This window comes from Bemisia tabaci, chromosome 10, assembly GCF_918797505.1.
Source record: "Bemisia tabaci chromosome 10, PGI_BMITA_v3".
NCBI classification, from domain to species: domain Eukaryota; kingdom Metazoa; phylum Arthropoda; class Insecta; order Hemiptera; family Aleyrodidae; genus Bemisia; species Bemisia tabaci.
The window spans coordinates 7,642,271-7,667,694 of NC_092802.1; the positions used below are offsets into that span (position 1 = coordinate 7,642,271).

A 25,424-nucleotide genomic window follows, 5' to 3' on the forward strand; every position below is an offset into this window, starting at 1 on the left:
AGCTCTAAATCCCTGGTGTAAATAAAACATTAAAAAATATATTTGAACTGTTCTATTATATTTGGTTGAGAGTGTCCTGTGCTTTAACAGTGGTGATAAAAATTCAGGGTTGCCACCGAATTTAGAAAATGAAAGTCAATTACAGAAGAAAGTGGGTTGCATTTTGCCATACGGAATCAAGGGTATCCCATTGTTGCTAGAATTGTGCAACTTACATTGTTCGCAATTAAATTACTGAATTCATGTAAAAAAAAATTAAATTTATAAAGATAAATTTCGTCTTGAATTTACAGTTTATTCGGAGTACAGGTACAATCAATTGGTGTCAGTGTTCGAAACTCACAGGCGTCAACGCGTCAAATGCGCCTAAAAAATCGGCCATGGTGCCTGCGCCAACGTGGCCCCTAAAAATTGCCCCTTGAAAATCTGAATTTTCATATTAGGTGATTATTTGAAATTTTCAGCACTACAAGTGAAAGCTTTTTCTGTTCTTCACGATTTCATCCTTAGTGATTTTGTCCTCCCCAAGTTACAGCTACTTACTAGTTCTGTTACGAAAACATCTTGCGTCTAATTTTTCACTCATTATGCCGTAATGTATAGGCAAAAAAACAATTTGGCCCCTAAAAAATCTTCAATGGCGCCTAAAAATCAGGCTTGATGCGCCACATGGCTCCTAAAACTTAAAGGTGAGTTTCGAGCACTGATTGGTTTCGATGATCGGTTTAAAAAGGTAAAAAAAGTTGCACAATCTTAGCGACATTGGGATGCTCTTGGTTGATTTTTGCAAAACGCAATTCAATTATAAAAGAACACTGAAAAAAAATTCTCGGCGTTTTTACCACGGTCCGTTGGTACCTTTACCATCTAACTTTTTTTTACCAATTATTGGTAATTCTACCAAGACAGACTGGTAAGCTTACCTAAAAACTGGTATTTTTACTGTCTTTTTCAGGTAAGAATACCACTTTTATTGGTAATCAATTCCCGGTAACTTTGCCATTTTATCTCGGTAATCCTACCACAGTCGATAAAAAATATTGGCGTTTTTACCAAGATCCAGTAAAATAACCGAGAAAGTTCAATAATTTTACCGAGATTTCTTGGTAAAATTACCAATTCCATAAATGGTAATTTTACCAAGAAAAAACTGGGATCAAATAGAACCCTGAATTCTCGGTAATTTTACCCTTTTCTTAGTAAATACACCGAGATGTTTTTTTCAGTGAAACTGAATTGCATTTTGCAAAAAGGAACCAAGAGTATCCCAACGTTGGTCGAATTGTGGAACTTACATTTTTTACAATAAAATTATTGGCATCATGCAAAAAATTAAATTTACAAAGATAAATTTCGTCTTGAATTAAAAGTTTATTCGGAATAAAGATAAAACTTGTTGCGATGATCAGTCGGATCGCATTTAGGAAAATGGAACCAGCGCGATTACAGTGTTGTAAAACTATCGTTTCTTCATAATTATCTAAAACATCTACCAGAATAGCATATAATATTCCCTTCTCACCAAAAAATTGTCAATTTTACAGAATAACAATGGACCATTAGACAGGGTACGAATTTTAGCATTCTAATACATGTTTCCGAACCAAAATTTCACGTAGAACACGATTCGCGCAACAAAAGTTACTGAAACCAACTCTTAGCGAAGATATTAACGTTTTTATTTCACATTAGTTGCGAGGAATTTGAACTGGCCGCTCACAAGAAACTCAAAGCTCTACGTGAGTCAAATCGCGCACTACAACGGTTTCAGCAAGCTTCTCAATCGAGCAATGTTCATTTCCCACCATGTGTTGTTCAAACTATAAGTAATTTGCTATAGCTGAGCCAAAGCGTCAAGACTGAGGTTGCCAGATTTTTATATCGCTGAGACGTTTATGATGACGTTTAGCGCGCGATGTGAATGACGTAGAGCATTGAGTTTTCATGAGCGGGTGGTTTCAATTCACGCATCAAGAATCATTAAATATCTTCGTAAGGAGTTAAATTCGGTAATTTTCGTTGTGCGTATCGTGTTCTACGTGAAATTTTGGTTAGGAAACATGTATCAGAATGCTTAAATTCGTACCTTGTCTAGTGGTCCATTGCGTGAATTTGAATGCTGTTCCTACGTTAAGAATTTTGAGAAGAAAAGAAGAAATCGCACGATTTTGAAAACACTATAATCGCGCTGGTTCCTTTTTGATAAATGCGATCCAGTTTATATTTGCAACGTAAAAAAAGTTGCACAATCTTAGCGACATTGGAGGGCTCTTCGTCTTGCTTCCTTCTTGCAAATTGCAATCCAATAGATAATTTGCAAGTGTCTGAAATTTTGTGAATTTTATCTTTAAAATGATACTTCTAAGAAAACTGAGTACGAGGATATCCTTGGTTTCTAAACTGAGCAATTATTGGAGAAAATATGACAAAATAACCCAATTTGCTAAAATACAAGTGTTTAAATGGAAAATGCCGCCAGATGACGTCATAGGGTAACACATTTTCTCACTTTTAAATCTATTTTCCTCCAATTTACATGTCAGAAAAAAATCATGAAAAATACTGCGAACTCAACTCATTGGGCATTCCTGAGAGTCCCAAAAATGAAATGAAAAAATGAAGAACTCAAAAATGAAGGAAACTCAGGAACTTTAAAAATGACGTGGATTACATTTAAATTAATTTAATGGAATAACTTAATAAAGAAAGTTTAAAAAAGAATTTAGAAGTAAATTAAAATAAAGTTTTTTAGTTAAATCTGATACAAGCTATGCAGTCATGAGTTGTATTGCTTCATCTGAATGAAGCAATACAATTTTTCGGCGCAAATTCTCCATTTAACGCTTCCAATGTGGCAACAACGTGGATGGCGGCCGTTGGCAACAGGGATCTTAAATCTTTTCCTACTTTCAAGTTTTTCCAGGCACCGAGAGTGCCCTCTCGTCGTCGCTTCTCTGACGTAAGGGTGCATGTCGATTTTCGCATGAGCTCCAGAAAGCATGAATTCGAATGTAACCCAGGGCTCGCGTGGAAATTGAGATACGCCGCTACGTCAGAGGAGCGCGCTTCAGTCTGCCACAGACGAGGAGCCATGAGTTCTTGACTCTTTGAGAGGACTGAGCGACAACTTATTTCTAAACCCCAAGTGCCCCTCTCCCCTCTCCCCTCTCCCAACCGTGGACGACGTTACGCGAAACTAACCAGGATTGCAAAATTTCAGAGAAAATTTTCCATGACCGAATTTAAGATGATTCGATGGACGCCATATTTTGTGTCAGAACATGGTGTTTAGTTTTCTTGGTAAAGCTCATTCCCTGAGTTTCCCTGATTTTCAGGAGCTCATTCCCTGATGAGAGACCGAAGTTTTCTCCCACTTTCCCGGGATTTTCTTGGGGAAAAGAATATTATTTTCCACGGTTTCAGATATGAATATCGATTTTAATTAATCTTACAGTCATTTCTTTGGCGCACATTCGCACAAAATGATCCCTAGGTGGTTGGAGAAGAGATTCCCGGTTTCTGGAACAGATTCCCTGATTTTTCCGGTAAATTTTCATTCCCTGATTCATCCCGGTTTTCCCGGTTTTTTAAAAACTAGACACCATGTGTCAGGACGACATGCGATGGATCGCATCGGTTCGTTCCATTTTTTCAGCTACTCATCATTATTCTCGAATTTTGAGATCCCGATTCTGTTGTCAGGATACTAATAAAGGATTTACTTACCAATTTTGACAAACAAATTCAACCTAATAAAGGATTAATTACAGGAAAATGATCGCATTCGAGTGCAGTTTCGATATCAGTATCGAATGCAATATTTTTCCTCTTAAAAAACCACGCCTTTATCACGTTGAGTTTGTTCGTCAAAATTAGTAAGTGAATTCTTTAGTATTCTAACAACAGAATAGCTCATGTCACACCATCAAAGTACATTCAAGAAAATTTCAAAGCGTCGCGAAACCCGAGGGTCCCTTTCATTAGCGGATCCAGCAATTTGGCAACACCGGATTTCCTCCATTTAAACCGATGGAAAAGTATCGAAAGGAGGGGCCAGGTGCTCCGACAAGAATCGATTATTTAGCATAGGTTTAAATGGAGGAAATCCGTTGTTGCCAAATTGCTGGATCCGCCTCTGATCCCTTCTTTCGCAACCGATCGCACCTTCCGAAAAAAAATTAAACCGACGAGCGGCAATCTGAGTTGCCACCAAATCTAGAAGATGAAATTTCCTGATATTTCCCTGATTTCCCCGACACATTTGGGTGAAATTCCCTGACAATTGAAGATATGCCAGATGGTCAAAAAGACAAAATTAGAAATAGTTTTGGGGCTTTTATTGTTCGAAGAGTCAAACCCATTCTAGAAGACAAAGGGTGCTCATCAATATTTCCCTGAAATTTTCGTCATTTTCCCTAACTTTTTAAAATTCCCAGGGTTGCCACCAAATCTAGAAAATGAAATTCCCTGACACTTCCTTGATTTACTTGACACATTTTGGTGAAATTGCCTGACAGTTGAAGATATGCAAGATAATCAAAAAGACATAATTAGACATGGTTTTTGGGCTTTAGTTGTTCGAAGCATCAGACACACTCTAGAAAACAAACGAGGGTGCTTATCAATTTTTCCCTGACATTTTCGTCATTAACCCCAACATTTTCGTCATTTTCCCCAAAATTTTTGTCATTTTCCCTGACTTTTAAAAATTCCCTGACATCACTGGAAAAAAAAACACATTGGATCTAGAGCCCAGACTCTTAAAAACATCGACAAGAAAAAATACTCTTGATTCAATCAGATTTAAGCTTAAACCAAGAACCAAGCCTCTTAATTTGAGCGGATTTCCTTTTGATTTAAGCTTGAATCTGATTGAATCAAGAGTCCTTTTTCTTGTCGATGTTTTCAAGAGCCTGGACTCTAGATCCGATGTGTTTTTTTTTTCCAGTGATTTCCCGGTATTTCCTAATTACGGCAACCCTGGGCAATCCTGTTTGCGATAATTGCGAATATCGATTGATCGCCCGGAGCTTGAGGCGCCTCGCGACGACGACGGCGGGATGCTAAATTAGTCTGGTTTGCGTCAAACCGGGAGCGGGGCGGGGGGGGGGGGAGGGCGCGGGGGACAAGTTCCAGGACCATCAATTACTCCTACAAGAGCACTTATTGTCAAACTTGCGCGCGGAATGCGTGTACGGATACTTCAGACGGGGTAATCAACCCATCATCTCGGAGCTTTCCTGTCCGCGTCGCGCGCTAGGTGCAAAATCCCCGAGACACGTTATAATACGAGTGGGGACATTAATGTGCTTCCTGACGTGCTTGGATATAAATTACGGAAAAAATTTCTCGGTGCAGGTGTTGATGCTTAGACTGTCGTGAGAGCGAAGATAGTCGGAGTCACAAATTTTCGAAATCGGTTTCCTTCAAAATGGAGATGTTGCGTGTGTGAAGAATTTGCGATTTGACTGTTGATTCTTAAGTAAAAGTTCGCGAGAAACACGATGGTGCCACTGGTTTTCTCTGAAATCAACTCCCAAGCTCAAAAAAAGCTCTCAAGTTGAGGCCAAAATGGAGGGGATATCCCACGCTATCCTGAGAGTCCACCTCTACATCAAGACAAACTCTCCATGCAAAGATAGGGAGCAAATACATTGAGCAGGGCTGCCACTTTATTTTGGGACTCCCAAACTGAAAACACGGCAACCCTGCTAATGTATATTTGCTCCGTATAATTGAATGGAGAGTTTGTCTTGATGTAGAGGTGGACTCTCAGGATAGCGTGGGATATCCCCTCCATTTTGGCCTCAACTTGAGAGCTTTTTTTTTAGCTTGGGAGTTGATTTCAGAGAAAACCAGTGGCACCATCGTGTTTCTCGCAAACTTTTACAAATGAATCGATGGTCAAATCGCAAATTCCTCACACATGCAACACCTCCATTGAATCGTGTTGTGCAAAAACCAGTTTCCATTTTTCCAGATTTCAGTTTTTTTTTAGTCGATAATACATTTCAAGGGTTGATATAATCATGAAAGTGGTGCAAATACCCTTTTTGGGGGTTAAAAATATACCTATATCGAGTATTGACACTACTTCCGTGGTTCCTTGTCACTCTGAAAAGTATTAACAACCCCAAAAAGCTCAAGATTGAGAAACTTGACGCTAGCGGTTTTCACACGACACGATTCAATTCGCGATCTAATCTACTTTATAGATGAAATCACTGAAATGGCTTATGGAAAAATTCGTCTGATAAGTATGAAAACGAGGCAAATAAGAAAGCCGTAAAAGCGCAAGAAATGACGTAGTTTCAGGCAAAACCGCCACGAGGAGCATTATTCCTCCAAGAAGCCAATGAAAACAGTGCTTTCGAGTAAAATGCCCTCGGCCAATATCTTAATACTGGCCTTTCATGATACAGGGTTTCTAGTTTTTTTTTCATTTTGGGAAATCCTGATTTTTCAAGATCATTATTGACTGCTGAATCCTGATTTTATAATTTTTCTAAATCCTGATTAAATCCTGATTTTTTGCGGAGAAAATTCAACTTTTCTTCATAAGCGTATGCGAAAGCGTAAATAAAATCCGATCGGACAGCCGTTTTTTCTCAAATCCTGATTTTACAACCAATTTTTCCTCAAATCCTGATGAAATCGGGATTAAATAATCCTGATTGATCTTAAATCCTGATAGAATCGGGGAAAATCGGGAGAATCCTGATGCTAGACACCCTGGATAATGAATGATACCCTTATAATATGCTCATTTCACTGTAAATAGATAACAAAGAAACAACTTAAAACGGGACTAGGGCCGCAAATAATAAAAAGAAGCATATAAAATAAAATAAGTAACCCGGGACGTTTCGCAGGGATCACACCCGCATTTTCAACCGGCAGAACACGAAAATTAAAGAAAGACACTATGAGCCTCACCATGCACTATCAGTCTCACAATAACAACGGTGAGGCTCATAGGGCCTTTCTTTTAATTTTCTTGTTTTGCCGGTTGAAAATGCGGTGTGATCCCTGCGAAACGTCACGGGTTTCTTATTTTATTTTATATGTTTCTTTTTATTATTTGCGGCCTTGGTCCCGTTTTAAGTTATTTCTTTATTAGTGTTTCGGGCCGATTAAGTTGTTTTTCTAAATAGATAACTATATCCAAAACTTCCATCGGCGCTAAGCCGTTGTCCTCCGACGATGAAGCCAGATCGATTAATCAGTATCAGTCCCAGAGACAGATCAGTCCTAGCTCAACGCTTAAGAACGATCGATTTTAAAACTGGCGAAGATCCAGGCGTGCCATTCAGCTTTTAAAACAAACCGGACCAACTTGTTCGACGTTGGGCGTTGCCTACACAGTGGCGTGCGGTCCGGATAAGCAAGGCAAGCACTGCTTGCCCAAAGATTTCAAAAGAAAGAAGAAAATTACACCTATTAAATGTTTTACATTTTAGCAAATATAATTTATAAAATGCGTTCAGTAAGTATGTAAATTGCATTAAAACAGAAAGAGAGGGAGACAGAAATACGTATAGAGCCACCAAAGTAGGAAAGCGGCAGAGCGGATGGAGGTGGCGCAGCGCGCTGCGCGGCCTGAACACGGGCCAACTCATGCGCTGGAGAATCGCTTGCGATCAGCTGAGCGGAGAGCCACTGCTCGGCGGCGGAATCAAGGCAGGCGGGGAGCGCGGTACGTTCCGAGTCCGAGCCCTTCGCTGCGCGATCGCAGCTCGCTTCTCTTGGCCACCTCTTGGCCCGTCACCGCAGCGCGCTGCTTCTGCCTCCGATGCGCTATCTTGTTCCCTCTTTCCGTCGCGGTTGTAATTGTTCCTCCGGAGCAAATGCCTTTATATTCTATAAAATTTCGCTCACTTGGATCTAATTGGTGATGAATTAGACAATTCTCAATCATGTTTTAAATGCAGAAAGCCTTTTTTGGGGGGAAATTTAAGTAACTCAAAAAATTTTAAATGCTGTAGAATAAAGACTATAATACCTCAAATAAGTGGCAAAATTAGGAGTTATGAGTAAGGAGCCGTCCTCCAATGCTCAATAACATTCGAAACAAGTTGAGTAAACGAAATCATAAATAAGAGAGAAAGAAATAAAAATACAGTTTTTCAAGACGTTACGTTCCATCAGATTTCATCCGAAAAATAGAGCAAATAGAGTAAAATTTTAAGAATTTTCTAGGGAGGCTAGGGGGAGGGGGAAGGGAAAGAGGCTACGTTAACACCCCCCCCCCCCCCCCCCCGATGGCGAACGCTAGAGCTTGCCCTGTCACGGAACCCACCGCACGCCACTGTGCCTACAGGGAACGTAGAACTCTAGGTGCGAACGAAGGCTCGTTGAAGGTTGAAGGTAACTATTTCTCGAAAGTTCTAGTGGGACCCTCGGGGAACTTAAATTTGCGTTACCGGAGCGCAGCGCAGACAGTGCTGACACTTAAGTTGACGCCAACACTGTTGAAAACTGAACACTCGGCTCGGACATGATTTACGAGGAAAAATTGCGAAGGTACTAGATAAAAGGCTACTAAGATGCATGTTGGACGAGGAGACAACAGACAAAAAAGCAAGGTTAAAGTGGTAGCTCTGTGAAATCATGGTAGCTAGAATCCTTGCATATTTGTAAGTCTTTCTTATTTTTGAAGACAAATCCTTTATGAAAACTCTATACACTGGAAAAAAACACATTGGATCTAGAGTCTAGACTCTTGAAAACATTGACAAGAAAAAGGACTCTTGATTCTTTCAGATTTAAGCTTAAATCAAAAGGAAATCCGCTCAAACAGGCTTGGTTCTTGATTTAAGCTTAAATCTGATTGAATCAAGAGTACTCTTTCTTGTCGATCTTTTTAAGAGTCTGGACTCTAGATCCAATGTGTTTTTTTTTCTTTCTTTTTTTTTTCAGTGTAGGTTTACTCCACGGTGTGCAGAATTCTTGACCGTGCACATTGCACATTCCCTGATTTTCAAAGGCTCTTTTCCTGATGAGAAACCGAGGTTTTCTCCCACTTCCCCGGGATTTTTTTCGGGGGGGGGGGGGGGGCATATAAATCTGCAGAGTTGTAGATATGAATATCGATTTTTTTTCATCATTCAGACGTTTCTTCAAATTTTTAATTCCAAAAGCGTTCCTGGTGTTTATCCAATCCACTTAATCGTGATGAGAAAAGTGGGTCTTCCAAAATTTCCAAGGTCAAGACTTTACCGTTAACCCTTGTACTCACAAAGACTGGCAAATCAGAAGAAAATTAAGGATATTCAAGGACTTCTCAAGGCCGCATAAACCTTGAAAACACGTGCATCTTCTGTTTAGGCATGACAATAATCACGCCCTCCCATCAAACAGATTAAATCACATCGAGTGACATCAACACTAGCGCCCCTTTCGGGGAAATCCGACAACATCACGGGGGTCCGTTTGCATATTTCACACCCTTGAAGCACAGACAAGTTGGCAGGACGTTGAATATTTGATCGAACCCTTATCAGTGGCGGTGCGTCGACCATCGACTATCGAGATTTCCTCACTTAAAGCTATCGTAAAGAATCGATTATCAAGGGACACCTTGAAAATCGATCCTTTTCCATAGGTTCAAATAGCGGATAAATAATTCATCGCAACGCAAGGCGCTTTTCCACGGGACAACAAAGACACCCTTTCGGCGGTGCCCTAATTGAGCCCTTTCTCACCAAACTAACGATGAGGTCAGTTTTATTGACTGGATTAACGAATCTGCGAGGTTATGACCAGGAGGGTAGGCTCGTCTGACCCATTTACGAATCGGCAGGGGCCGAAAGTGTCGTTCTTTTTTATCTGCCGCTGGGAGCTTTTACAGCTTTCTTAAGCGTTAATCTCGTGAGGATGGTGCTTGACCTCTTTCAGGCCTCTCGGTCGACGAGTCAATTGACGCATCGAGACCCGGGTGCGAGCATTGGCGGATCCAGCAAACTTGACAACACTGTTTTCCTCCATATAAATCTATAGAAATATATCGATTATTGGAGGGGTCAGGTACAACGACAAAAATCGATTGTTTAACATACGTTTAAATGGAGAATCACCAGTGTTGCCAAATTTCTGGGTGTGAGCGACCGGGACACGCAGCCAACGAGCTTGTTACACCCCTGCGGTGAAACTCTCTACATCACTGATGGGTGCAGTGTTCAAAACTCACCTTTGAGTTTTAGGGGTCATGTGGCGCATCAAGCCTGATTTTTAGGCGCCATTGAAGATTTTTAGGGGCCAAATTGACTTTTTGACTATATATTAAGGCGCATTTAGTGAAAAGTTAGACGCAAGATGTTTTCGTTACTGAACTAGTAAATGCTGTAACTTGGGAAAGACAAAAGCACAAATAATGAAATCGCGGAGAATAGAAAAAGCTTTCACTTGTGGTGCTGAAAATTTCGAATAATCACCTAATATGAAAATTCAGATTTATAGGGGGCAATTTTTTGGGGCCACGTTGACGCAGAGCCTTCATTTTTTAGGCGTCATGACCGATTTCTTAGGCACATTTGGCGCGTTGGCGCCTGTGAGTTTCGAACACTGGATGGGTGAGATTATAAACGGGAAGAAAATAATAATAAAGTAATCTCTCTCTATAACGAGAATTCAAAGGATCGGCTGATTTCTTTCCTATAGAGAAGTTCTCGTTTTAACAATAGTCGATCAGAGAAAGACGGGTGAGCTTCGACGTCAATGACTCAATGGACTATATAGGATAACATTCAGGGGTGCACAATCTCTACAATCCCTCGATCCTAAAATTGCAGGCTCGGGGTGCACACTGACTGGTCGGAAATGGTGTGGACCCGGCAACGAGATATTACAAATTTTCAAAGATTAAAACGTGCACTGTAGAGAACGCGCAATGCGTAAAGTATGCCTACAGCGCCGACCAGTGACCGCACCGTGTTTTGTGCAATGCGTGAAGTATTCATGTACACTTGTGTAATGCGTGAAGTATTCAAGCACACTTGTAGGCGCTAATATGATTTTTGCGCTGACCGGTTACCGCACTAACAATAAGTTAGGCGCAATGCGTCCAGTATTCCTGCACTCTTGCAGCGTTTCGCGCCGACCAGCGACCGTACTGTATTCCACGCAATGCGGAAGGCAATCCTTGCACGAAAACAACTTTTTTTTTCGTGCAAATTTGAGATTCTCGTGCAATTTTCGGGACAGATCAGGGTGTCTACTAAAATAGCTGGCCAAAAGTCAATACTTTTACGGTACTTTTTCAGTGCATTCTCAAGAAATTCAGAACCTCCTTAGCAAAAAAATTCGGTACTATTTCAGTACCTTCATAAGACGGAATTCGAACACTGGTAGAAAACCTCTTGGACCAATGCCGCGGTGCATTGACTTAGGAGTGCAGTTTCTTGTCGCCGGATTTAAGAGTCTTGAACTCTTGTTTCAAGCGGATTTTGCATTGAAACAAGAGTCTAGACTCTTGAATCCGGCGACAAGAAACTGCACTCTTGAACCAAGAGGTTTTTTTTACCAGTGAAAACTTAAAAAAATTGGAATTTCTAGCTCAAATTGCGACTGAAATGACAAAAATTCCAGACCTTCTTGCGAAATTTCCGCACTTTTTCAGTACTTCCGGATCGCCCTGAAAAAAATTAGTATTATTGCATAACTTTCCGGAAATTCCGGACTTGTGGACACCCTGCAGATCGATAGAAATATCCAAGGAAATACATAATAATACGTATGAGCGGATTAGATTCTCAAATCTTCATTCAGTCGCCTGCTATAGCCATGGATAACATCCCATATTAATCAGATGCCATAATAAGGCAACATGCGGACATGCGTCACCGATACCAAAAACAAGCAGGAAGTTCCAACGCATTGGCGTCGGAGAGCGGCTCTGGGGGCAGTAGTTGTAGTCAAGAATGAGGGCCTAGACACATTTTGTCATTGATGTACAATCCGACAACTGTCGATTCAATCAACGAAAACGATTCAAACTGTCGAATCGCCCCAATGGCCACGATAGTTGTTAGACGTTTACGGTTTCCCTGGTAACCTTTGTTTGCTATCAGCTGATATCAAGTAATATGACTAGGAAGCTCCAACCCAGTGGTTAAAGCTTCCTTAACCGCGAAAACTTTAAAATTCAAATTTTCAAATTTTGAACGTAAAGTACATTTTTTCCATCACGAGATAAAAGCACAAACAAGTTTTGAATTGTTGACTGTATCACCATGATTCCAAAAATACAATACACAACATAGCATTGACTAACAATAAAACAGTATGCAATAAAATAAAGTCATGACAAGGAACATAGCCGAAAATGGCGCCGATTCCCATCAACCAACGCGCGGTCTCTACAATGTAACATGCTGCATTGATACTCCCCAGCTGGGACCGTCCGGAATAGCAGCTCTAGTGCAAGCACCAGAGCCGCTAAAAAAATGAAAATCCGAGTAGTAGTTTTAAAAGTGCATTGGTTGGCAAAACTCCAACATTTCGGTCGTATCCTGTCGCGAAAGTATGCAAGTTTCATTGACATTGACAGCCACGAATAATGTTCATTCTTCGGGGTGTTTTGTATTCCAGAGAGGCGCCGCTTTCTGCATCCGATGTCGATAATGGATAATTTATGGGTGCGGTAATTAAGAGAGACCTCGCGTGATTTTTAGCACCGCGGGCTTCCGCTGGTGCGCGGTAAACCCACAACCCACGAGCCGTCGTCAATGTCTGCCTCAAACCAAGCTGACAAACCTTTCACCCTCTTCTTAAGACTGTTCAAGAAAATAACAAGCGTTGGTTCCGGGGGGAAAAAAACCAACATCATATGACTACCAAAGTGCGAAACCCTGTATCTCCATTTGCATCGTTACGCAGACTTCTTGTTATACTTTACTTTTTCCTTGAAAAACTAGTTACATTAATTTCTTTAAAACTTCCTAGATTTTTCTTGCATTTTCGCCGAATACTCCGTAGAAATTCCAAGTTATACGGTTGACTTATTTTTCTTCGAAAAAATAAGATAAGAGCAGAGATTCTGAAAGACATGCAGAAAGTTCTAGCCTGTTCATTATTAAACCCCCTTTCTCCTGAGGAATTTTAAAAATATGACTTTTTTACGGCTCTTTTGCATGGATTAATGCGGTTTTGGGAAAAACTTGTAATTCCGTTGGTACCTTTACCATCTCACTTTTTCTACCAATTATTGGTAATTTTACCAAGACAGACTGGTAAGCTTACTTAAAAACCGGTATTTTTACTGTTTTTTTCAGGTAAGAATACCACTTTCATTGGTAATCAATTCCCGGTAACTTTGCCATTTTATCTCGGTAATTCTACCACAGTCGATGAAAAATATCGGCGTTTTTACCGAGGTCCAGTAAAATTACCGAGAAAGTTCAATAATTTTACCGAGATTTCTCGGTAAAATTACCAATTCCATAATTGGTAATTTTACCAAGAAAAAACCGGGATCAAATAGAACCCTGAATTCTTGGTAATTTTACTCTTTTCTTAGTAAGTACACCGAGATTTTTTTAAGCCCTTATACGGGATCCAATCAGAAATGGATTCGCATTGTCTTTGCCCTCAGTACAAAAGGACTCTAGTTTGGGACTTTGGTCATGAAAATGGTGCTGGAAGAATGGTATCGCTGTGTGTATCTAGGTCTTTATACGGGATCCAATCAGAAATGGATTCGCATTGTCTTTGCCCTCAGTATAAAAGGACTCTAGTTTGGGACTTTAGCCATGAAAACGGTGCTGGAAGAATGGTATCGCTGTGTGTATCTAGGTCTTTATACGGGATCCAATCAGAAATGGATTCGCATTGTCTTTGCCCTCAGTATAAAAGGACTCTAGTTTGGGACTTTAGCCATGAAAACGGTGCTGGAAGAATGGTATCGCTGTGTGTATCTAGGTCTTTATACGGGATCCAATCAGAAATGGATTCGCACTGTCTTTGCCCTCAGTATAAAAGGACTCTAGTTTGGGACTTTGGTCATGAAAACGGTGCTGGAAGAATGGTATCGCTGTGTGTATCTAGGTCTTCATACGGGATCCAATCAGAAATGGATTCGCATTGTCTTTGCCCTCAGTATAAAAGGACTCTAGTTTGGGACTTTGGTCATGAAAACGGTGCTGGAAGAATGGTATCGCTGTGTGTATCTAGGTCTTTATACGGGATCCAATCAGAAATGGATTCGCACTGTCTTTGCCCTCAGTATAAAAGGACTCTAGTTTGGGACTTTAGCCATGAAAACGGTGCTGGAAGAATGGTATCGCTGTGTGTATCTAGGTCTTTATACGGGATCCAATCAGAAATGGATTCGCACTGTCTTTGCCCTCAGTATAAAAGGACTCTAGTTTGGCATTTTAGCCATGAAAATGGTGCTGGAAGAATGGTATCGCTGTGTGTATCTAGGTCTTTATACGGGATCCAATCAGAAATGGATTCGCACTGTCTTTGCCTTCAGTATAAAAGGACTCTAGTTTGGGACTTTAGCCATGAAAACGGTGCTGGAAGAATGGTATCGCTGTGTGTATCTAGGTCTTTATACGGGATCCAATCAGAAATGGATTCGCATTGTCTTTGCCCTCAGTATAAAAGGACTCTAGTTTGGGACTTTGGCCATGAAAACGGTGCTGGAAGAATGGTATCGCTGTGTGTATCTAGGTCTTTATACGGGATCCAATCAGAAATGGATTCGCATTGTCTTTGCCCTCAGTATAAAAGGACTCTAGTTTGGGACTTTAGCCATGAAAACGGTGCTGGAAGAATGGTATCGCTGTGTGTATCTAGGTCTTTATACGGGATCCAATCAGAAATGGATTCGCATTGTCTTTGCCCTCAGTATAAAAGGACTCTAGTTTGGGACTTTAGCCATGAAAACGGTGCTGGAAGAATGGTATCGCTGTGTGTATCTAGGTCTTTATACGGGATCCAATCAGAAATGGATTCGCATTGTCTTTGCCCTCAGTATAAAAGGACTCTAGTTTGGGACTTTAGTCATGAAAACGGTGCTGGAAGAATGGTATCGCTGTGTGTATCTAGGTCTTTATACGGGATCCAATCAGAAATGGATTCGCATTGTCTTTGCCCTCAGTATAAAAGGACTCTAGTTTGGGACTTTAGCCATGAAAACGGTGCTGGAAGAATGGTATCGCTGTGTGTATCTAGGTCTTTATACGGGATCCAATCAGAAATGGATTCGCATTGTCTTTGCCCTCAGTATAAAAGGACTCTAGTTTGGGACTTTAGCCATGAAAACGGTGCTGGAAGAATGGTATCGCTGTGTGTATCTAGGTCTTTATACGGGATCCAATCAGAAATGGATTCGCATTGTCTTTGCCCTCAGTATAAAAGGACTCTAGTTTGGGACTTTAGCCATGAAAACGGTGCTGGAAGAATGGTATCGCTGTGTGTATCTAGGTCTTTATACGGGATCCAATCAGAAATGGATTCGCATTGTCTTTGCCCTCAGTATAAAAGGACTCTAGTTTGGGACTTTAGCCATGAAAATGGTGCTGGAAGAATGGTATCGCTGTGTGTATCTAGGTCTTTATACGGGATCCAATCAGAAATGGATTCGCATTGTCTTTGCCCTCAGTATAAAAGGACTCTAGTTTGGGACTTTAGCCATGAAAACGGTGCTGGAAGAATGGTATCGCTGTGTGTATCTAGGTCTTTATACGGGATCCAATCAGAAATGGATTCGGATTGTCTTTGCCCTCAGTATAAAAGGACTCTAGTTTGGGACTTTAGCCATGAAAACGGTGCTGGAAGAATGGTATCGCTGTGTGTATCTAGGTCTTTATACGGGATCCAATCAGAAATGGATTCGGATTGTCTTTGCCCTCAGTATAAAAGGACTCTAGTTTGGGACTTTAGCCATGAAAACGGTGCTGGAAGAATGGTATCGCTGTGTGTATCTAGGTCTTTATACGGGATCCAATCAGAAATGGATTCGGATTGTCTTTGCCCTCAGTATAAAAGGACTCTAGTTTGGGACTTTAGCCATGAAAACGGTGCTGGAAGAATGGTATCGCTGTGTGTATCTAGGTCTTTATACGGGATCCAATCAGAAATGGATTCGGATTGTCTTTGCCCTCAGTATAAAAGGACTCTAGTTTGGGACTTTAGCCATGAAAATGGTGCTGGAAGAATGGTATCGCTGTGTGTATCTAGGTCTTTATACGGGATCCAATCAGAAATGGATTCGCATTGTCTTTGCCCTCAGTATAAAAGGACTCTAGTTTGGGACTTTTAGCCATGAAAACGGTGCTGGAAGAATGGTATCGCTGTGTGTATCTAGGTCTTTATACGGGATCCAATCAGAAATGGATTCGCACTGTCTTTGCCCTCAGTATAAAAGGACTCTAGTTTGGCATTTTAGCCATGAAAATGGTGCTGGAAGAATGGTACTCACTTGTCAACGAGTCCGGAGGAGGGGTTGCGGCTGTGGCTCTTGATGAAGGAGTCGTAGGAGGACGTGGCCGGTGGCGGCCTCTCGGGGCCCGGGGCCTGCGGCTCATGCTCGCTGTCCTCGGCCGGCTCCGTGTAGAGCCCCGTCATCGCGTACATCGACTCCTGCCGCCGATGCCCGTGGCCCCCGCCCCCACCCCCTTGACCTCCACTGCCCCCGCTCGACGTCGCCATCACTCATCGGCCACACCTGCAACAAAACGAAAGTTTTGTTTTAAAAAAAAAAATCACACATATTTGGAAAATTCACGACACTGGAAAAAAAACACATTGGATCTAGAGTCCAGGCTCTTGAAAACATTGACAAGAAAAAATACTCTTGATTCAATCGGATTTTTACTTGGATCAAAAGAAAATCCACTTAAAAAAATCACACATATTTGGAAAATTCACAACACCTCGTGAACATACACTGGAAAAAAGGCGCTTGAATCTAGAGTCCAAACTCTTGAAAACAATGACAAGAAAAAATACTGTTGATTCAATCGGATTTTTAATTGGATCAAAAGGAAATCCACTTAAAAAAATCATACATATTTGGAAAATTCACAACACTTTCGTAAACATACACTGGAAAAAAATTCGCTCGGATCTAGAGTCCAGGCTCTTGAAAACATTGACAAGAAAAAATACTCTTGATTCAATCGGATTTTTACTTGGATCAAAAGAAAATCCACTTAAAAAAATCATACATATTTGGAAAATTCACAACACTTCGTAAACATACACTGGAAAAAAAATTCGCTCGGATCTAGAGTCCAGACTCTTGAAAACAATAACAAGAAAAAATACTCGTGATTCAATCGGATTTTTACTTGGATCAAAACGAAATCCACTTAAAATAAGAGGATTGGATCTTGATTTAAGGAAAAATCCGATTGAATCAAGATCGGCCACACCTGCAACAAAACCAAAATTTTGTTTTCAAAAAAAATCACACATATTTGGAAACTTCACAACACTTCGTGAACATACACAGGAAAGAAAGTCGCTTGCATCTAGAGTCCAGACTCTTGAAAACAATGACAAGAAAAAATACTCTTGATTCAATCGGATTTTTACTTGGATCAACAGGAAATCCACTTAAAAAAAATCACACATATTTGGAAAATTTACAACAGACACTACTGATTTGTAATAAATTATAAATAGCTTTTTAGTTATAGTTTATAATTGATTAGATAGGAGAACTAAATGGTCTATAATTGAGATATTAAGTGCAAAAATGAAGTTTTGAGAAAATGGGCTCAAAAGCTTCTGGCCGGAAAATTTTATCGGGAGAAGCCTCCGTTCTTTGTCAAAATGCCACCAATTATCCGAAAAACTCTTAGAAATCGTTCGGATGATTACAAATCGACCGATTTCACTTCAATCACATAAAAATAGTATTATTCATTTTCATGTTAAACTAATGTTACATGGCAAGACAGCCGTAAGTGCTATCTTGCAAAAAGCTGCGAAAAATTGCTCATGGCACGAACCGCGACAAATGCGCGGCACATCCAGGAACGCATGCATTTTAGCGGAACTACAAATCCATTGCATATAATTCTCCGTTGGAAAAAGTTGAATAAAGGCAGATTCGAATTTCGTCACGCCGCTAGTGATCAAATGATGCAAGCCAACGCAACAGATCTCGGGATACGTCCGGAATTTTATTTATTTGCTTAACACAAAGTCAAAGCTCCAAAAAAAAAACCAGAACATATGAAAAGATTGAATTTTAATCAATTTATACACTCAATTATAATTAACTAATGAGAAATTATACATTTTCCTTCTTGTTTTTTTTCTCTCTTTTTTCCTACACACGAATTTGATCAATTCACAGTTTCTTTAAAAAAATCATTTCCCTTCGTTTTTCGATTTTCGATTTGGGCCGACTTTAACAGGAAGGGTCCAAGCCACATCAGATATTGCCAAATTTAATCGGGCGAATCAATTTTTTTCAAAAGAGCGTCTGTGCGGATTCCTTTGAACATTCTAAGGAATTCGCTTCGTACCACGGAAAATTCACTGAAAGCTGCACACAAATCCGCATAACCGTTTTTACGTATGAAAGTAAATTGCCCAAATAAATCTGGCAAATGCTGATGTGGCTTGGTTCCTTTCTGCTGAACGCAATCCATGTAAAAAAACACCTAACAAGACTTCTTTTTTTTTTAAAGGTGGGAGAGGTAGGCACCACAAATTCCTAGATATCAAATGCGACGAAAGAACACAAACTATTGGAGAAAAACTCGAGCTCTCCCGGAAGAAAAAGCAAGAAAATCGCCGAGTCCCTCACCGGAAAAACGCGGGAAAGCCTCCCGGGCGGGCGCCGGGAAATGAGTGCGCCGCGACGGACGAACGGACGAACGGACCCACCATAAATCACCGTCATGTACTACACTAATAAAAGGCGAGGGGTTGATCGATAATTAATGGCCGGGCCCGCTCCCCGGGCGGTCATTGGTCAACCTGAAAAACGGGCACCGGGGCGGGGAGGGGGGGGGGGGGGGCGTGTCGATATTTGATTAGAAATGCACGCGCGACGGACGCGGGCAGCGGTGGCCACGAAACGAAAAATCAACAACTCGTCCCGGCTGCCAATCAACCCCTGACTGACTCGCGGTTCGATTTGATTGCCGGTGTGCCCCGAGTGGATGAATGGGGGGGGGGGGGACACCTAGGGTACTCAAGGTCACGCGCAAGGAGAATTCGATTAAAACGAAAGGGTAAACAAATAAATGCCGAAATAATGGAAGAGGACACAACTTCGCTACACTATTCAGCTACACTGTCCAGTATTTTTTAATTTTGAAAAATCTTGACATTTCACTGATTTTTCCTGATATTTTGTAAAAAAATTCCTGATTTTTTCATTTCGAAAATTCCTGATACTTTCCTGATTTTTCTCGACTCCTGGCACGGTAGGCAAAAAGCAGTAAGACTTTCTCCGCTGAGGAGATTCGCGTAAGAAAAATTCCTGATAAAACGTCCGATTTTTCCGATTTTCCTAATATTTTCCTGATTTTTTCCTGATCGACCAAAATTCCTGATATTTTCTGGTTTTTCCGGTATTTCCTGATGCTAGACACCCTGACTAAAAAAAAAAAAGTTACGGGCTACACAGAAAAAATTCAATTGCTGATTTAACGATTCAATTGTTAAAACAAAATGACTGCAATGTTTCAATGTAGATTTTACGACAAAAAATGCTACTTCCACCACCCTCGTGGGTAAATTAGCTTACAATAGTGGTTAAAGTAGCATTTTTTTGTTGTAAAATCTACGCTGAAACGTTGCTGTCCCTTTTAATGTGGCAATAAAATTGTTAAATCAGAAATTTAATTTTTTCTGTGTACATAGACATAACGTCCGTTCCGGGCTCAGAGGCCGAAAGTTCCGGGTGCTGGAACCGTAGCCTCGATTGCTCCGGGGGTGCTACGCCTGGAACTTTCCACCCCTCAGCCCGGAACGCGGACGGTATGTTTACATAGCCCGTAAGCACAGCTCCCACGGCTGGAGTTTTGTTTTTTTCAGTATACATTTTATTTACTTTGTGCATGGTTACAGTGCCGGCAAAATTTTCGGTTCTCCTTCTAACTCCGAGCTATCCGCAACCATAAAAATAAAGCTAATTTACCGATAAAGAGGAGAACTTTTTTTTCTTCTTTATCAATGAAAATTAATAAATAAATTGGTAGTTCAGATTAAACATGACAGAAATTAAAGGGTGTTGAAACTGTCCGACCGCGCGACCCGCTTAAAATGAGGGAACCAGGAAGCCCCATGAGAACGGGAGAACCTAATAAAACAATTTTCCGATTATTGCAATTATTACGCATTAAACCAGCGTGGAAAATAAACTGATCAATGGTCTATTATTTACAGCTAAATTCTTGATCACAGATACCAGAATGTTCTTCAATTTCGTTTAACTTTTTCTTGTTGATATCAGGGTTGATAGCGTTATCCGAGATCGCTCTTGCAATGAGTCCAATTCAAATCATATTCGACCAAAGTTTGATCAAATTTGAGTTACATTTTTCATCAAATTTTGATCAAATTTCGATCGAATTTTCATTTGATTAAAGTTCCAAGTCACGTCTTGACACAAAATCAACAGACGCGATCGCTACACAGAAAAGCACTTTCGTCCAAAACCGGCTGGTTTTTAATTCAAATTAACCGTCAAATTCGCACTTTCTTCCCTCACGTTAGCGACGTCCTATCACTGAAAAAAAAAAAAAAAAATCCGGTCATGTGAATTGAAGTGTTCCATATCATCCCAAGTATTCGGTCGGACAACCTGAACTTTCGGTTCGTGTAACCGAACGTTTGGCATATATGACCAAACTTGGTTCGTCAGTTCACTTTACCGCACAACTTCGGTCCCAGGAACCGAAAGTTTGATTTGATAAACCGAAAATTCAGTTTGACAAACCGAATTAGTTGGGATGATATGAAACACTGAACTTTGATGCATACGACCGAACTTTTTTTTTCCAGCGATAAAAATCTCCAACGGACTCTCGGTTCGTGTAACCGAACGTTTGGCATAAATGACCAAACTTTGTTCGTCAGTTCACTTTATACCGCACAACTTCGGTTACACGAACCGAAAGTTCGATTTGATATACCGAAAATTCAGTTTGACAAACCGAATTAGTTGGGATGATGAAACACTGAACCTTGGTACATACTACCGAACCTTTTTCGGTAATAAAAATCTTCAATGGACGTTATTCTACTAGAAGTAGCGCAAGCAGAGTCTGAGCACTGGTAGGCACGTCCACTAACACACTGGTCGAAAATTACAAATCATCGCCAAAAGCGGGTGGGCGAATTTTATCGGGAAAAACGGGGTTGCGCTCCAATCTCACTTTTGCTACCTCGGCCAATCAGAGAACCTCTTGAGAGTTACGCTCGGTTTCAACTCGGCTTGTATTTGTTTCATTGGACCGAAGAAATTCGGCCCTTACCGTGGTCTCTCTGACGTAAGGGCGTACCTCGATTTCCACATGAGCCTTGTGTTTCATATAAATTCGTAATTTCTGGGGCTCATGTGGAAATTGAGATAGGCCTATACGTCAGAGGAGCGACGAAATGTGAGATGGGGTTTCGGACCTGCGTGTCGATGTTATGACGCTGAGTGTGCGGTATCTTGGAAATCGCAGGAGCCCTAACCCCGAGAAAACGTAAAAATACACGCTCCGAGTGGTTCTGGAAGGTTCTACGATGTCCGTATCGAGACCTCATAATAACGCTTCAGGCCTTCAGGCATATGGGTGGCATGAAATGAAAGAAACTTTCGGACAGTCGGAGATAGCCGCAAAATATTTCATTAATTTTGCGAGGCGAAGACATTTGTGGCAAATACACAGACGGAGAAAAAAACCTCGTGCGTGGGACCCGAAGTTTAGGTCATTTGGATCTCTGAAGTTTTCGGATTGAGCATTCGAACACTTAGGTCTAGCTGTCGAGGTTTGGATCACTCATCTGAAACTTCAGTTCTTACATCTGAAGTACTTCAGATGTGAGAACCGAAGTTTTTCGGATGTGAAAACCGAAGTACTTCAGATGTAAGAACTGAGGTTTCAGATGTGTGATCCAAACCTCAGCAGCTTGACCTAAAGTGTTCAGATGCTCAATCCGAAAACTTCAGAGATCTTATACCTAACTTCAGAGACTTATACCTAGTCTGGTACTTTTAAAATATTTGAACACTTTTTAATGGTGAAAGTAATTTCGTCTATGATTTGGTTATTCCGTGGAAAAACACAAAATTCTGATCATTGAAATAAAATATCACCGACAATTATTGCCGTCCAGTTTGAAAATAGCATGGAATCAGGCACCCGCACCGACACCTCTATTTCTTTAACTTGGCAGTCTTTCTATCTTACGGTACGTAATTAATTGCGTTTTAACTTTTTCCCACGTTTTCATTGCTGTTTGTATCATGTTTTACTGTATATTAACATGGTATCATGTAAATCGCCGCCAATAAGAGGGACAACCCTGGTAAAAATTGGCGATAAGAGCTGCGTTTCAAAATTCCATAGGAATTCTTATAGCCGGCTAAAGAAGGCTACAGAAAATCATATAGCTGGCTGTAGAATGCGGAGAAAATCATACGGCCGGGTTATACGAAGCGATAAAAAATTATGCAGCCGGGCTATAGTTCCTATCGCCGGGCTTTACACTTTATCGCCTGGCTGTTGCTTTTTCGCCATCGATTATAAAAGGCTATAAGAAATTGTGTAGAAATTCGTGTGCTTTGGAAATCATTAAGTTTGATACGGAACCACCTTAATATTTACAAAACACACATTATATTTTCCTTTAATACATATTTTTTTTCATCAATTAAAATGAGAATAATCCATAGAGGATGTGCAAACATTTCAAAATCATGCGTTGAACAACGCTGACTCCGCCAGATTAAATATTAGAGCCTAACACCAAGCGGAGCGGCGACGCACTGGCGCCTACAAACCTAACAGGGATACTTCAAGCATTGCGCAACGCGTGAAGTATCCCTGTTAGGTTTGTAGGCGCCAATGCGCGTTTCGCGCTGGCTGCCACACCGCAGCGTGCCACGGCGCTTGAAGCAACTATTTCACACCAGAGGTATTGCACAGTATCATACGAAACTGAAGGCGCTCTAATATATTAGGAATGACAGGCATCCATCAAAAATACGGAGCTTTCCTCGCAAAATAAATCAAGATACTACGGCCCAAAAAGAGAGCAGTGGTCCAAAAACTCACTAAGTCCTAGCATCCGTAATTAGTGACGTTTAGCATACACTTTATCGCCTGGCTGTGAGTTGCTTAGTCGCCATCGGCTATAAAAGGCTATAAGAAATTGTGTAGGCTATAGAAGCTATTGGAAATCTTACAGCCGGCCGTAGGTCTATGGTATTTTGGACCACAGATTCTACTGCCAATTTTTAAAAGGGAAGGGACACTCGCTTAGGGGGAAGGTTTGATTTTATATTTTTCTGAGGAACTATCAAGTGTTTCTCGTATTGTACTCGAGTACAATCACGTGTCTCAAAATGAGGACGGGACCACGAAAATTCCACTCAAAAATAAAAAAATAAAAAAAATAAAAAAAAAAAACAGTGCGTATGATGAATAAAGTTTCGGTTGAGATCATTTTCGCGCGGAGGGTTTCAAGTTGTTCGTGGAAGTATACACGTTCGAGCTTTTCGAGGAATTCAAGATCGTGCATTTATTGTACCCTCGAAGCGACAAAACCGACAGAAGTGACTCCTTCCGGCGAAAGCAAACAGAAGCATCCAATTGAGCTATATACGACAGAGTTCCGAGAAGAAAAATAGTGAAAAACAGGGGGAAATAGTAGGAACAGTGGAAAGCTCGTGATATTTATATTAATTTTCCCGTCCACCTCCAAGCAAAAACCAAAAAGGAGAGTTCATTTCAACGTATTTGCTCTTTATCACTTAAGGGTTTTGGGAGGATCAGATTTCCTAGAAATCTTGATACGTTTTCTAGACCTTACCAGTGGCGAAGCTGATGACAAATGATTGTTTCTCCGATATTTCCCCATTTGAAGCTATGGTAAAGAATCGATTATTGAGGAGTTCGTTGCGAACACCCTGTTTATCGATCCTTTTCCATAGGTTGTAATGGCAGATCAATCGATACATCGGAAAGCACGCTAAACTGTGGACATAATTTCCTTGCTTGGAGATCAAATTATGGAAAAAGGCATTCAATGGCGGGTTAAGATTTCCAGAAATCTTGATACGTTTTCTAGACCTTATCAGTGGCGAAGCTGATGGCAAATAATTGATTTTCGCTATTTCCTCATTTGAAGCTATGGTAAAGAATCGATTATTAAGGAGTTCGTTGCGAACACCCTGTTTATAGATCCTTTTCCATGGGTTTAAATGGCAGATCAAACATCAAATTATGGAAAAAGGCATCCAATGGCTGGTTAAAAAATAACAAGCCTAAAAAATAACCAGAGACGGTAAACAGTTAGAAGATCAGACATACGTTTTACTGATAAAGACGTGTCAGAAATTCTTTGACTTTTCCCTCGATTTCCCTAATTTGCCTGGTTTTCCAGACGAATGGCAACCCTGAATTGACTGATTCAAATTCTTCAACAGGGTGTCTAGTATTTTTTAATTTTGAAAATCCTGATATTTTCCTGATTTTTTCATTTTGGAAATTCCTGATATTTTCCTGATTTTTCTCGAGTCCTGGAACGGTAGGCAAAAATCAGGAAGACTTTCTCAGTTGAGGAGATTCGCGTAAGAAAAATTCCTGATAAAACGTCCGATTTTTCCAATTTTCCTGATCGGCCAAAATTCCTGATATTTTCCGGTTTCCTGATGCTAAACACCGTATTCAATAAAATCGGGCAACCCCCGTAGAGAGGCGCCGAGAAAATCCTCCTCCGTTTCGGGTAAGCATTCAGACGCATTTAATTCAGAAGGAACTATACTTATTATGCCATGAGTCTTATCAGTCATGCATCCTTACGGATCTCAGGGCTCACATCAGAATAAATATCGTTCCTTTTGATTTATACAGACGTCCCTTCCATCCGCGGAGGAAAGAGTAAAAGTACGCGTCGTCGGAAACAAGGCGAAAATTTCCGGTTGTCAAAAGGGAAAGCTCCTATTTACCTGTCGGGTCTCCGAGGCCGCGTCTGAAACGGACGTATTTCTGCCGAACGGAACTATGTGCATTAAGACATGAGCCCTGAGACCCATAAGAATATATGCATAACAGGGCTCACGTCATAATGCACATAGTTCCGTTTGGCAGAAATGCGTCCAAATTACCGCGGGTGCCGCCGTGCCGCCGACTGAAAAGACTTAAATAAGAGCCACCCCGCGTGTCGTGCCTAACGATAAATCGATCGATCCACGAATTAAACCTACGAAAAAGGATCGATTTCCAGAGCGTGCTTGA

The 25,424-nt window shown here is 40.8% G+C and overlaps 1 protein-coding gene across 1 annotated transcript in view; it reads right to left on the reverse strand.

The window, feature by feature from the left end:
- Oatp30B (Organic anion transporting polypeptide 30B) overlaps positions 1-25,424 on the reverse strand; it is a 170,680-nt gene that overhangs the window by 83,301 nt on the left and 61,955 nt on the right. Inside the window, exon 2 of the mRNA XM_019040548.2 lies at positions 16,427-16,672. Coding sequence (XP_018896093.1) covers positions 16,427-16,656 — 230 coding nt within the window. The 5' untranslated portion in view covers positions 16,657-16,672. The remainder of the gene's footprint in view (positions 1-16,426; positions 16,673-25,424) is intronic.